We start from the raw sequence: 15,000 nt of genomic DNA, 5'->3' as shown, positions 1-15,000 counted from the left end.
AGCGTTAACTGTTAATGGATTTCCCCCATTCATTTTCCTTTCAGGGAATGATCTCCTCCCTTATGAGGTCTCCGGTAGTGTGCTGTCGTAGCGGAGGCTACGCATAACAATGGACTAGTTTGATTGCCGTTAGCTCAGCAGATGACAAGAAGGGAAACACTGATCTTAATAGCCCATTAGTTTAGCCATATGTTAATAGCCATATGTTTTTAGTGTTAGAGGAACTTTGTAAACAATGAATGAACGTGCTTCATCCACGTCTTGCGGAGGCTCGTGCTGTGAACCAATCCCAGTGGGAATACACGACACCCGTTACTTTAACGTTCTGGAAGACCTGAGTGGGAAGGAGAACTTGTTATCCGTCCCAAGTTGTTTATCCCTGATACATTAATGGGTTTCATATTTGAAAGAGGTGTAAGCTCTTGAACAAACTTTTAGTCCGTTTCATGCTGAAGGTAGTCTTGAAAGTTGATTGTGTTTATTTCCACCCATTGTCCTTTTACTGATAAGGTAAAAGTGGCTTTTATAGAGTTCCAACTGCTATCTGTCTTACTCTCTAAATCTGTCTTACTCTCTAAATCTGTCTTACTCTCTAATTCTGTCTTACGCTCTAATTCTGTCTTACTCTCTAATTCTGTCTTGGACTGTTTTTTGTGTTTATTTTTTTTTTTTTAAACACAAATGCATTGGATCAACTTGGGTGTAATAAAACTTCCCATCTGACGTGCAGCCGTGCAGACCCCTTAATGTCCTCAGTGTTGATGAAAGGCCAGAGGAGGAGCGTAGGCTGGGGCCACTCACACAGAGCAGGGGGTAATGTAGCCACCAGCAGACGTCCCAAGCAGGTAATGGAGACGCATTGAGTTGGCTCAGTGGCGTGGTGGTGGTGGTGGAGGACCCTCTGGGATAGTTTTTCCTCCCCACTCAGAGGCTACACTGTGTCTTCCCATGGGGGGGGGTGGGGGGGGGGCTCTAAGGGTGAGTAGACCATACAGGTGCGCCACAATTCCATCAGACAAAGAGTCCTTTCATCATCCCCAGACCCCCCCCCCCCCCCCCCCTCTCCCCACGTAAGGAAATGGATGGAGCCGTGGAGTACTCTACACCCTGAGAGGCTTACTTCTTAAAGGTTCTCTGACCACTCCTGTGACTTCTTTATTGGAAGACTAAGATGTAGAAGTATGAGATTTCAATTTCATGCTTTATTGCGCACCCCCCCACCCCCACCCACCCACCCCACCCCCTGGAGGTTGGGGATCAGACCAGAGAGCTGAAGGCAAGTTACCTAACCTGGATTTCTTCAGGGAAATGAATGTCAGGCAGAAATATGTGAGCTATGTGAGTAGCTCAGGGAGTAAACCCTTCTGCCAGACACACACACACATTCACACACACACACACACACACACACACACACACACACACACACACACACACGTGTGCGCGCGCATACACACACACACACAGGCGCGAAATAATTTGTTGTTTTGTTCTACTGCTTGCCACCACCCACTCCTTCTCTGACACGCACGCACACACACACACAAACACACACACACAGTAGGACACACACACACAGTAGGACACACACACACAGTAGGACACACACAGTTGTCTTTTCCTCAAGTCATGACATGCCACATGAGTGAGTGTTGCTGCAGGAAGAAGCCTAGTGGAGCCGAGTGAAAGTTGCCCGAGCGTCTGAGATTCGCCCAAGTCAAACATGCTCGGCACTGCACGCTTTTTATAGCCCACTCTCAAGTCTTCACTGAGAAGGAGGTGTGTGTGTGTGTGTTCCTGCAGGGTTGGCAGAGTGTGTTCTGCCTTGTGGGACAGCATGTCGCTTTATCCTTGTGTGCTGTTTACAGTATGGCTGTGGTTTGGGTGTGTGTGGTCCTTCTGTGAAAGTCTCATACCATTTGATAGGTTTTGGCTCAGTTACCTGTTTTTCAAAGAAGCCATGCTGTTGTTGTGTTGTGTGTTGTGTTGTGTGTTGCTTATGGCCTCTGCCTAAGACTGTTGTGTGTCCATAACTTTGGGGCGGGGGGGACGATGTGTAAGTGTCTGTGATAATGGATGACTGCTGCCCTGCCTGAAGGGTCCTGGGTTCCCAGTCGCCCCCATCTCCATTATCCTGGGTAGGGATGGCCATATCTTCTCCATCTTCTCGCGGTAATCTGCTTCAAACGATGGCTGTGCCACAACAGTCCACGCAGACACACACAGAGACACACACAGAGACACACACACACACACACGCAGACACACACGCAGACACACACGCAGACACACACGCAGACACACACACAGAGACACACAGAGACACACAGAGACACACAGAGACACACAGAGACACACAGAGACACACAGAGACACACAGAGACACACAGAGACACACAGAGACACACACACCCTCAGCTCTTATTGCTGCATAGCATCGGTGGCATTCATGAACCACAGAGACCTCAAGCTACAATCAAATGTGGCTTTCACACACACATTCACATGCCCACATACATTGTCTGTCATGCACACTCACACACACACACACACACACACACACGCACACACGCACACAAACACACACAAACAAACAAACACAAACACACACACGGAGCTCGTACACCACTTCCCACATACCATACTCACACTGCACTCCTCTCACATACACGCACGCACCCACACTCATCCACTCACACGCACACTCCCACTACTGTCAATTACAGCCATGCACACACACACAGATTCACACAAGTAACCATGTTTCCACGCTCACACACACTGCACATATTCCCTCTCCCCCCCCCCCCCCACACACACACAAACACACACACTCACTCTCTACCCCCTATCACATACGAAATCCGTTAATGTGTCCGAAAAAAAAAAAATCTGCAATCGATAATGAATTGCCGTTCTCACCTTACATTTCTGGTATAGTGACTAAAATAGACAAATAATTCATGGCACAGTCATAGTTAAGGTCATGCCAGTTGACCCTGCTATCCTAGCTATCTAACTCTAGCTTAGGAAGCCATCTTAACAGTTGGCAGTTGCTAGGGTATGTTAATAATAACTAATTAGCCCAAATACATAATAAGCGTATGTCGTGAAGCTGCACGGGCACCTTGAGTAGTTCTGCTTTTTCCTATTTAGTTCAATTGAGGAAACTATAACATCAGCTAGAAAACTAGTTATCATTTAATTGCAAACGCAATTCAGCCATTTAAACCGTTTAAGGTTATTTAAAAGTTGCCGTAGCTAGTTAGCTAGCATAGCATAGCAACTAGGCAACCAAGCAACACCGCTTGCTGCATGGCCTGAAACAATGTTTAATTTCTCAAAATCAGCTCACTATTAAAACACAGTCTTGGGTTCAAAGTGATCACAACCACGTCCGTATGACATAGACATTAAACAGTCTTGATGGAAATGATGGGACATCAGGTACTCTGATACCAATGCAGTGAATGAAGAGGGAGAAGTCCACGTCCCCCTGTCCCCCTTCTCCTCCCTGTCCCCACTGTCCCCCTGTCCTCCCTGTCCCCCTTGTCCTCCCTGCTCGCATTCCCACTCGAAACGTGATTGTCATTAATGTTAGATGGATTAACGGTCCGACTTTGCCGTATTCACAACATTGGCTCCCATTACCACACGACACCAATGCGGCATAATGGCAGCAAATAAACGGCTTTCATTGTGGGAATCGAGAAACACACACAGTAACACACCCACACACTCGCACACACACACACACACACACACACACACACACCATTCCACCACTCGCCCCTCTGCAGAGGTGCCTGGTTGGCTGTCTTGTCCCCTCCAGCCTTGAGGAGAGCCGCTTTGTTCGCTGGTTAGCCAGTCAGGGATGTGTGAAAAGTAGGCCACAGGTCGGGGCTCTTTGTCCCCCTGGGGCAAATCAGAAGTGACAAGAGACCGGCCCGCTCAGCCACTAATTTGGCCCCCCCTCCCCCCCGACGGGTTCCACTTAGGGCCGCTAATTGCAGCGGGAGGCGCGGGCCTACAAGGGAGCAGACACATCTCGTTAGTAACGCTGGGCTGGGGCCGGCGCGGGGAATTGCGGAACATCCCCTCCGACAAATAATTTGGGCATGTTTCACCCATTCAAGGGTAGCAGCGCCAGGCTGACAGGGGTCGCCGGGTCAAGCCTGGCAAAAACAAGAGGGCAAAGATGCACGGCTCGGGCGAAACAGAGAGAGAGAGAGAGAGAGAAGAGGAGGAGGAGGAGGAGGAGGAGAGGAAGAGGGGGGAAACGGCAAGGGGAGGAAGGGATGAAGGAAGTGATGGAGGAAGTGTCCCTCACCATGGCGGCTTCTCCCCGTTTTACCCGCTTGTTATTCACCCATTAGTGGGGCTTGTGGGGGTGGGGGGTGGTGAGGGTGTGGAGAAGTGAGAAGCGAACATGGCCTCTGGGGTTCCGGCGGTTTCCTTCATGTGGTCCTGTCTTCCCGGGGACCACACACTCCTCTGACATTACCCACACATCCGCCAACAGGACCAGATGGGCTGTGGCGGCGAAGGAGTGTGTGTGTGTGTGTGTGTGTAGCCACCCCACCGCTGGGTGCAGAGTGGCACGGTCGGGGCCCGTGGGCACAAACTGGAAATAGGGTTGGGCTTCAAGATATTAATGGCGGAGGTCTTCATCAGGAATTGATTTTCTGTTTTAACCTCAGAGTCAATTCTATTTGGCACAGACGGGAGACGAATGCTCACACCTGCAGGGTTGGTTCTCTTCTAAATAGCACGAAAGGGTCCACAGTACAAATTGGAGTAGTTTGACTTCAGGACATTAAAAGCAGGTTTTCTTAGAGAGTTCTTCTTTGGCTGCAGTTTGTTTTCTGTTAAGGACTTTTGTGAAAGATGGAGCGGATGAAGAAGACAATTGATATTTAAAATTAATATTTGATACCATTTCACAATGTGTGACTTTCACTGTTGAAATGATGGCAAAAACTACAGACATATAAAGTGAGCTTTACATTCACACCGAGTTGTGACATTTTGTGTGATGTTTTCCCTCATACCTGGATCAGTGATCTAATATGTGTCCCTGTTTGATCAAACAGATCTTTCCAGAGTCTAAACTCTCCCTCCTTCCCTCCCTCTCTCTCTCTCACGCTCACTCTCTCTCCCTCCTTCCCTCTCTCTCTCTCCCTCTCTCCCTCCTCCCTCTCTCTCCCTCCTTCCCTCTCTCTCCCTCTCTCTCTCTCCCTCCTTCCCTCTCTCTCTCTCCCTCTCTCCCTCCTCCCTCTCTCTCCCTCCTTCCCTCTCTCTCCCTCTCTTTCTCTCCCTCCTTCCCGCTCCCTCACTCTCACTCTCTCGCCCTCACTCCCTCTCACTCCCTCCTTCTCTCGCCCTCTCTCCCTACTTCTCTCGCCCTCACTCCCTGACTCCCTCTCTCACTCTCTCTCCCTCTCTCGCCCTCACTCTCTCCCTCCTTCCCTCTCTCCCTCTCTCTCCCTCCTTCCCTCTCTCTCTCTCTCTCCCTCCTTCCCTCTCTCTCTCTCTCTCTCTCTCCCTCTCTCCCTCCTCCCTCTCTCTCCCTCCTTCCCTCTCTCTCCCTCTCTTTCTCTCCCTCCTTCCCGCTCCCTCACTCTCTCTCTCTCCCTCTCTCCCTCCTCCCTCTCTCTCCCTCCTTCCCTCTCTCTCTCTCCCTCTCTCTCCCTCCTTCCCTCTCTCTCTCTCTCTCCCTCCTTCCCGCTCCCTCACTCTCACTCTCTCGCCCTCACTCCCTCACTCCCTCCCTCTTTCTCTCGCCCTCTCTCCCTCTCTCCCTACTTCTCTCGCCCTGACTCCCTGACTCACTCCCTCTCTCTCTCTCTCCGCAGCTAACTGGCCCAGTGGACCCTGTGAGAAGGAAGCTCTGAGCCTGACCCCTGACCTCTGACGCCCTCATCACCCCTAAAACCCCCTCCACCCTCCACCCTCCCCTCCCTCACCATCTACCTGTCCACGGCCCCCTTCTCCTGGACCCTGTCTGCACTTGCACTCAACAGAGCCAAGATCACAGACGTACTCAAGCACAGCCAAGACTGCATTTCCCAGAAGGCTCGGCTCATCTCTCAACTTGAGCCAAAATGCACGGGACTCTAGTGTACTTGATCGGGAGCGTCATCTGCATGCTGCCGGTGCTCAGGGCTCAAGGTAAGAGAGAGAGAGAGAGTGTGTGTGTGTGTGTGTGTGTGTGTGTGTGTGTGTGTGTGTGTGTGTGTGTGGCTTTCCTGCTCAGCAGAACAAATTCCTGAAATGGTGGGGGGTTTATTACAATGACAGTGCCTGTGCCTTTTAATAGAAATTGTTGGAAACTAACATGAAACCGATTGGAGACGCTAAAAATCTACTCATCATCATAACCACGAATAATTCAGGCATTGTTTGTTGAGAATATGTTTTGATTAATAGAATGCCATCACTGACTCAACATTGGTGTTAAAGGTGTTTATGTTTGTTTGTTGGTTTGTTTGTTGGTTTGCTTTTGACCTGTATGAGCTTGATCAGGACTCCTGGGCCACCAGCCCATTGGCTGACATAGTAATTGATATCTCTAATCCTTGTTTTGATTGGTTAAACTCTTGGGCTGAGAAGGGGGAATGCATGTGAGGCTTTGTCATCGAAAAGAGTCCCGATGATTTGCCCTTTGTTTGGTTTCCCCTCATGTGGTGATCTCCTCTCTGGGAAGATCTCTATCTTCACCCGCCGCGGTGCTGGAGTCAATCAATGCAAATGAAGCGCTGACGCAGGGACCCATTGAGATTCATGGCATCCAGGACGCTGCTTAAAGTGCTAATGGGCGAAACATTCATGGGATTTTTGTGTTAATGTGACCTCTTGAAGATAACATTGGCAATGGGGGCGTTGAGACTGAGCACCCGCTCCATGGAGGCAGACCGTGGAGGCAGACACACCAGGGTTGCTCCAGTGTTGTTCTGTCTTGTTAGTCAAACCATGTGGTGGTTTGCGGTGGCGTGTAGTGGAAAAACACACGATGTCCCCTTGTGTGTCGTGTTGCATTTCAATGCTTTTTCAATGCTTCCCATTCACCTACATGGAGACACCTTGGCTCACAGATCCTCGAGGTTCTTATCTGCGTAGCCATTCCTCTCTGATCCACTCATCCTCAACCAACCCTGGGCTGGGGACTGAGTCACCCTGACGGGTCATAAACTCCAAACGGGGGCCGCCTCGCTGCCAGAGTCCTGGCCATAAACAGACCTTCAGAGGAAACAGGCGCATGTTGAGAAGGCAACCGAGAGCCTGGTGTTCGGACTGCCAGGAGTTTTCCTGATAAAAGCTCGGGGGTTGGGAGCTGGCTCCGTGCTCATTGGAAGTTTCAAAATAACACACCCACCAGTGCTGTGTTCTGGAACTCTCGAATATGAAAGCCCTTTTTAATGCGTTCAGTTAGGATGTTTAATATAGTCCAATTTGTTCTCTTCTCCACATAGGAGGCTTTTTCTTACTGTTGGCAAACACTCCACACCATAATGTGCAATGATTTATGGAGCAAAACACCGTTTGCCTGTTTGTGGCTTTAACAGGCTTAAAGCAATATGCCTTCAGAATATTCCAGCTCGTGTTTTCCAGGTGTAGGCCGGTCAAACCCATAAAAAGTCAGTAAAAAAAAAAACCAGCAAAGGAGGTTGCTATATTAGGATGTTCTACACTTGTGGAGGTGAAATGTGGTAGCGGTGTGAACTATCATAACCTTCCTATGTCCTGTCCTGTGATGGATATATAGACTATCATAACCTTCCTAGGTCCTGTCCTATGACACGCAGACTATCATAACCTTCCCATGTCCTGTCCTATGATGGATGATCCCAGATAAAGAACTCTGACGCTCACAGAGGTCACACAGAAGCATTGAGCTCCACGCTGGTGGATGGTTTAAACCTGCTGCTGCTGTTGACCGCGGAGTCCCCCAGGTCTCAGCACTTTGCTGCAGATGAATCTGTGTGTCAGAGGAAGGGCTCAGTCCTCAGTCCTTGGCCGCAGGAGCAGGAGCAGGAGCAGGAGCAGCAGCAGCAGCAGCAGCAGGAGCAGGAGCAGGAGCAGGAGCAGGAGCAGGAGCAGGAGCAGGAGCAGGAGCAGGAGCAGGAGCAGGAGCAGGAGCAGGGGCAGGAGCAGGAGCAGGAGCAGGAGCAGGAGCAGGAGCAGGAGCAGGAGCAGGAGCAGGAGCAGCAGCAGCAGCAGCAGCAGCAGCAGCAGCAGCAGGAGCAGCAGCAGCAGCAGGAGCAGGAGCAGCAGCAGCAGCAGCAGCAGGAGCAGCAGCCCTGACCAGCTCTGGGACCCCCACTACAGGAGCAGGAGCAGCAGGAGCAGCAGCAGGAGCAGGAGCAGCAGGAGCAGCAGCAGCCCTGACCAGCTCTGGGACCCCCACTACAGGAGCAGGAGCAGCAGCAGCCCTGACCAGCTCTGGGACCCCCACTACAGGAGCAGCAGCAGCAGGAGCAGCAGCCCTGACTAGCTCTGGGACCCCCACTACAGGAAGCTCTTAAACTGATTGTTGCCGCTCTCTCTTCCCCCTCTGCACATTAACCACTTCCTGTATCGCACCGCCAGAGCCGCCACAGGCCACTCGCACTCCAAACACTCCATTGTTCTCAGGAAATACTCCGATGCTCATAGCTGTGTTGGAAAGGTCACTTCTAATTGGTTTGTTTTGATTTATGTTTGGGAGATAAGAGGGGCCGTCGAGCTCGGCACGTCCTGAATGCCCGAACGCTAGAGGCAGAAAGTAGCAAAGTAGAAAAAGGGGAGGGGTCTTGCGCGGGTTGTCATGGCGAAGGGGGGTTTGCTCTTTGTTTAAGTGCGCCACCTCTGTGGCGGTTGACCTTCCCCAGCCTGTCTGTGGCACAGAAGGTGTTGGACAGCCAATTAGAACTGCGCGTTCGTAACGCCCATGCTGGTTTTATGGGTCTGAGGGAGCCTGTTGTTTTGTGTGTGTGTGTGTGTGTGTGTGTGTGTGTGTGTGTGTGTGTGTGTGTGTGTGTGTGTGTGTGTGTGTGTGTGTGTGTGTGTGTGTGTGGAGCCGTAATGAGCTGTTGTTGCTGCCTGGCACTGGTGTAAAGCTCATGCTCCACGACCTTAGCATGCCTGAGTTAAAACTTCCACAACAATACACAGAGTGTTTGTAGAGCTCTCTGCCATAAACCCACGGCGGTGATTCCCATTGGCTCTCTGTGATTCCCATTGGCTCTCTGTGATTCCCGTTGGCTCCCTGTGATTCCCGTTGGCTCTCTGTGATTCCCGTTGGCTCTCTGTGATTCCCGTTGGCTCTCTGTGATTCCCGTTGGCTCTCTGTGATTCCCGTTGGCTCTGTGTGATTCCCATTGGCTCTCTGTGATTCCCGTTGGCTCTCTGTGATTCCCATTGGCTCTCTGTGATTCCCATTGGCTCTCTGTGATTCCTATTGCCTCTCTCTGATTCCCATTGGCTCTCTGTGATTCCCATTGGCTCTCTGTGATTCCCATTGGCTCCCTGTGATTCCCATTGGCTCTCTGTGATTCCCATTGGCGGCTCTCTGTGATTCCCATTGGCGGCTCTCTGTGATTCCCATAGGCTCCCTGTCATTATGCCAAATGTTCCACAGCTCTGCTTTGTCTCCATTACAGTGTTCAAACTTGTGGATTAAATGATCATTTAGCTGCCAAGGCTTTGGAAAAGATCTGAAAAGAGTTGGATCAGTCTATTGATGGCTCCACATACTCAGTTAATTCCTAACATGACCATAGACACTTTGACATTAATAGGAAAAATATACATGATGGCTACATACAATCTTGAGTCTGAAAGTAAACGGGTCCAACCCTTCAGTGTTTTTACTGGAAGTTCCAACACTGTACAGATAGAAAGGTGATAGGGTGCAGAAACACTTGGACAGGTATCAGACAACCAGCGAGCTTTGATAAGAGCACAAGCACAGTATGTAGGGCCAATGATTTTCCGTTTAAAAAAAATGCATTTTCCGTTTCACATTTGGTGAATTCCGTTTTTTTTTCCGTTTCAGCTCATTTTGTTCACCCTGAGGTAGATTGATGGCTTAAAATGAGTGAATAATATGTGCCCTTCTTAGATTGTTGTTTGCCAGCCATCAACAGAACAGAAGACTAAACATTTTTTGTTTTAAATGCGATTGGGAAGACGAGCGCGTGAATGTGACTGAATGTGACTTTAGCGTAGGTGTGTGGGTCAACGGTTGAAATGGGGGCGTGGCCGGAGCGGAGTTCAGGGCAGACGTGACATTTTCTCAGTAGTTTTGTTTTTTAATTAATGTTTGTTCATCGTTGCAATCGTTGTTGTGTTTATTTGAAAGAAATATAGCCTTGCAGCCCAAAATACAGGGGAATTTGGGCGATTTGTATGAACAAAATGATGTTTCCGTTTCAAAGGTGCAATTCCGTTTCAAAGTGTTCATTCCGCGAATTCCGTCCGTTTTCCGTTATCGCGGAAAATCATTGGCCCTAAGTATGGTGGCTGACCTTGTGCTTTAGGATGAGGAGATGTTTATGCTTCGTGCCGGAGGTACATGGCGGTCATGGAGGAGGAGGAGGAGGAGGAGGAGGAGGATGATGATCAATATTAACATGTACATGATCTACCCCCCACTGTCTACACCAGAGCACCGTGTGTTGCACAGAGCAGGGCTGTGGTGACGCTGAATGTCAAAGCAGAACAGATCGATGATGATCTGACTTCTCAAGGACAAGGCCAGATTGCCCCCCCCCCCGCCCGCCATTCTTGTTTATTTGCCCCCAGCCTCCTCTTCCAAGCGCTTGCTGCCGCACAACTGATACATTGCCACACTATTAAAGTGTCCCACACAGGAGAGGTCTTGTAAACGTACTCCCGCTCGGAGATTAGATTTAGCCGCAGCATCGCTCTTCGTCACCCTCCTCTTCTCGTCTCCTCTTCATCCTCACCTTACCTGACCACGAGCCGTGTCAGGAGCAACGAGACCACGAGCCGTGTCAGTAGCAACGAGACCACGAGCCGTGTCAGTAGCAACGAGACCACGAGCCGTGTCAGGAGCAGCGAGACCACGAGCCGTGTCAGGAGCAACGAGACCACGAGCCGTGTCAGGAGCAGCGAGACCACGAGCCGTGTCAGTAGCAACGAGACCACGAGCCGTGTCGGTAGCAACGAGACCACGAGCCGTGTCAGGAGCAGCGAGACCACGAGCCGTGTCAGAAGCAACGAGACCACGAGCCGTGTCGGGAGCAGCGAGACCACGAGCCGTGTCAGGAGCAGCGAAGACCACGAGCCGTGTCAGTAGCAACGAGACCACGAGCCGTGTCAGTAGCAGCGAGACCACGAGCCGTGTCAGTAGCAGCGAGACCACGAGCCGTGTCAGGAGCAGCGAGACCCTGCTCTGCTGTAGTGCCCTCTGTCCGGCCTTATGATGACCCGGCAGAAAGAAGAGGTGGCGCGATCGGAGAGGGGATGAATATCTCCAGCCCAGCCCAGCACTTTGCTTGTTGTTGGGTAGGACTCGAGGATATGATAGTTAATCTTTCTTTCACGCTTTTTTTTTTTTTTTTGTGCCTGGTCATCAGCGGCGTGGCCGAGGTGTAATTTCAGGCCTCCTCTCCTCTCCTCTCCTCTCTTCTCCTCTCTTCTCCTCTCCTCTCCGCCGGCTGCTCCCTCTGAAACCCATCCGCGGGCCGATCCTGCGGGAAAGGTCACTTTGGCCCGCCAGCCGCGCTTGTGCTCAGTGGCGCCGCAGTCACACACACACACACACACACACACACACACACCATCCTCTCATTGTCTGGGGCCGGAAGAGGCAGCTATATTTAGCCCCAGTCATGTGTTGGACATGTGGGCACAGACGGAGCCCAGTCCCTTAAAGTCCGTGATATTCCTTCTTCTCGCTCTGCTGACGGGAGACTGCCCCAGTCCCTTAAAGTCCGTGATATTCCTTCTTCTCGCTCTGCTGACGGGAGACTGCCCCAGTCCCTTAAAGTCCGTGATATTCCTTCTTCTCGCTCTGCTGACGGGAGACTGCCCCAGTCCCTTAAAGTCCGTGATATTCCTTCTTCTCGCTCTGTTGACAGGAGACTGCCCCAGTCCCTTAAAGTCCGTGATATTCCTTCTTCTCGCTCTGTTGACAGGAGACTGCCCCAGTCCCTTAAAGTCCGTGATATTCCTTCTTCTCGCTCTGCTGAAGTCCCTTAAAGTCCGTGATATTCTTTTTCCTCGCTCTGCTGACAGGAGACTGCAGGGCAAGGCCTGCAAGGACACAGAAGTGTGTGGAGCATTCGGTGGACATTTGTTGCTCCGCTTCCTACAACTCTGTTGCCTGGGGTTACGACGGCCAGTTATGTGCTCCTGATTGGTGGAGCTTAACTCTGGCTTCTTTAGCTTTGGTCTAGCTCGTGTCGTTTGTTCCTTTTGATCACAGAGTGGAAAACAGTGCACTGGCATTATATTTTAAATGAGATAAGTGGATTGGGTTTCACAGCATTGGACCTCCAATTGGCCAGAACTCTTCTATTTCAGTTCCACACACGCACACACACACACACACACACAAACACACACGCTCAATGTCATCCACCGGGCCCGCGTCAGTGTGTGTCCTTCTTCCTCACAGATGGAGCTCAGCCTTGTGTTCTAATGTTTGTGTCTACTCAGCAGCCTGAGCGAGCTGCTCCTTTAAGAGAGCGAGTAGGCATGTGGCTGGCCTCTCTCTCTCTCTCTCTCTCTCTCTCTCTCTCTCTCCCCCTCTCTCGCCCCCTCCATCTCTCTCTCTCTCTCTCTCTCTCTCTCTCCCCCTCTCTCTCTCTCTCTCTCTCTCTCTCTCTCTCTCTCTCCTCTCTCTCTCTCTCTCTCTCTCCCCCTCTCTCGCCCCCTCCATCTCTCTCTCTCTCTCTCCCCCTCTCTCTCTCTCTCTCTCTCTCTCTCTCTCTCTCTCTCTCTCTCTCTCTCTCTCTCTCTCTCTCCCTCTCTCTCTCTCTGTAAGCAGAGAGGCTCATTACAGGCCGCCCCTGCCAGACGTCAGTCTCCTCCAGGCCTGGTGGCTGAATTAAGCACACATGTGTCTGCACAACCTCACCGTGGGGGAGGGAGAGGGAGGCGGAGAGAGCGAGAGAGGGAAAGAGAGAGAGAGAGGGAGAAAGAGAAAGAGAGAGAGGCGGAGAGACTGAACGAACGAGGGAGGGAGAGAGAGAGATAAAGAGAGAGGGGCGGAGAGAGTGAGAGCTCCGCTGCTGCCTGCTGTGTCTTATGTATTCTGAGTCTCATCAGTCAATGCCATTGAGCCAATCATGACCCTACTACATACTGGGGCGGAAGGAGTAGGGGGGTGGGGGCGAAGGAGAGGAAGGAGAGGTGAAAAGGCAGGAAGAGAGAGGGAGAGAGAGAGAGAGAGAGAGAGAGAGAGAACAGGGTCAAGGGTAGAGGAGAGGAGGGGAACAGAAGGAGAGTGCCGTGGGTCCTGGCGGTGTGTCCACTCCGGGGTCTCTCCACTGTGGGGTCTCTCCTGGGGAGCAGGGGGGTCCACATGCTAGTTCAAGTCCCTGACAGGCCCCTCAGTCTCAGACAATGCTGCTCTTTTAAAGCCAAGGTCTGTTTTACAAGTATGCCTAGATGGAGACACTCAATCTCTCAACATCTGACAGCTTGACAGCATACTGCCACCCCCCCACCCACACTCACCCGCTCACGCACACACCCACACCCACACACAACGAACACTCACAGCCCCAACCTTGTGTGTGTGTGTGTGTGTGTGCGTGTGTGTGTGTGTGTGTGAGAGAGAGAGAGAGAAAGTATCCCCCAAAGGGACTGTTAAGGAACACAGCAAGAGAGCAAGAAGGGGGTAGAGAGAGGGAAAGGGAGCTCCACACTCAAGGCGCTCTTGCTTTCTATTTGAGGCCTGGCCTTTTTGATCCCGATCCAACTCTCTCTCTCTGCATCACTCTCTCTCTCTCTCTCTCTCTCTCTCGCTTTCTTTCTTTCTTTCAGTTCTGGAACTTTCCACGCCGCCTCTGGGCTTGTGTCTTCGCCGCTGTGATTGTCAGTGTTTTGCTCTGGGCCCGTGGCCATGCCACCACCCAAGTGTTTTATTAGCCCGTCGCTTCACAGAAAAGATAGAGGGGGGGAGGGGGGGGGGGGGGGGGGGGGGGGGGAAGAGAAGCTCTGTCTGTTCTCTTTCTTCTGCGTTCTTAACCGAGTTACGCTTCCCACAATCCCCCTATATTCGGCAGCGTGTTGCTTTGGAGTCTTGAAGGTCACACACAGTGATTTACCCTGTGTGTGTGTGTGTGTGTGTGTGTGTGTGTGTGTGTGGGGGGGGGGGGGGGGCTGCTGTGCCGATGCAGAGATGGGGAGAAAGGATCAGAAACACAGCATGAGCGATATATAAAAAGGGAGACGGAGAGATAGATATATAAAGAGGGAGAGAGAGAGAGAGAGAGACTGCAAGTCTGCCCCCCCCTACCCCCCAGGAGAGTATGACGCGGTTGCCGGGCTTCATTAGGGGACTGTGGAGTGGCGTAATCTCTCTGCTCTTTTCCCCGGGTCCTGATAGAGCGCAGGCACTTCAAAGGGCACGCTTCCCAGCTCGCCCCGCCACGGCAGCCGCGCCGCGCCTCGCTGCCATTAGGCACTGTTTTCTCAGGGTGTTGGCGCAAGATAACCCCCCGCCCACCCCATTCTGTTTGCTCAACAAATGAGCGTTTGCTTTGTCTTCCCCTCCTGGTGTTCAGTATCAGCAGCCACTGAGTGACCTCTGGGTGACCTCTGGACCGTCCTCTGTGCCTCGGACTGTTGACCAACGGACCACAGACTGCCTATACTAGGTATCAAGTGGTAGCCTAATGCTTTTCCAATGGCGGAGATAAGTGGAGCATTTTACAAAACGGTATCTTGTCATTTTGCATAGACCTTTTTATCCATGTCAGCTTACTAATACAGAGGTGTAAATATGTGTTTACTTCAAACCAAATATATCCAACATATTCGTCG

The 15,000-nt window shown here is 51.4% G+C and overlaps 1 protein-coding gene across 1 annotated transcript in view; it reads left to right on the top strand.

Moving 5' to 3' along the window:
- The window catches only part of bmpr1aa (bone morphogenetic protein receptor, type IAa), a 41,772-nt gene that overhangs the window by 16,000 nt on the left and 10,772 nt on the right, over positions 1 to 15,000 (top strand). The window contains exon 3 of the mRNA XM_031578932.1: positions 5,856 to 6,171. Coding sequence (XP_031434792.1) covers positions 6,105 to 6,171 — 67 coding nt within the window. The 5' untranslated portion in view covers positions 5,856 to 6,104. The remainder of the gene's footprint in view (positions 1 to 5,855; positions 6,172 to 15,000) is intronic.

This window comes from Clupea harengus, chromosome 13, assembly GCF_900700415.2.
Source record: "Clupea harengus chromosome 13, Ch_v2.0.2, whole genome shotgun sequence".
Lineage (NCBI taxonomy): Eukaryota > Metazoa > Chordata > Actinopteri > Clupeiformes > Clupeidae > Clupea > Clupea harengus.
This window is presented reverse-complemented; position numbering and strand designations above follow the sequence as displayed.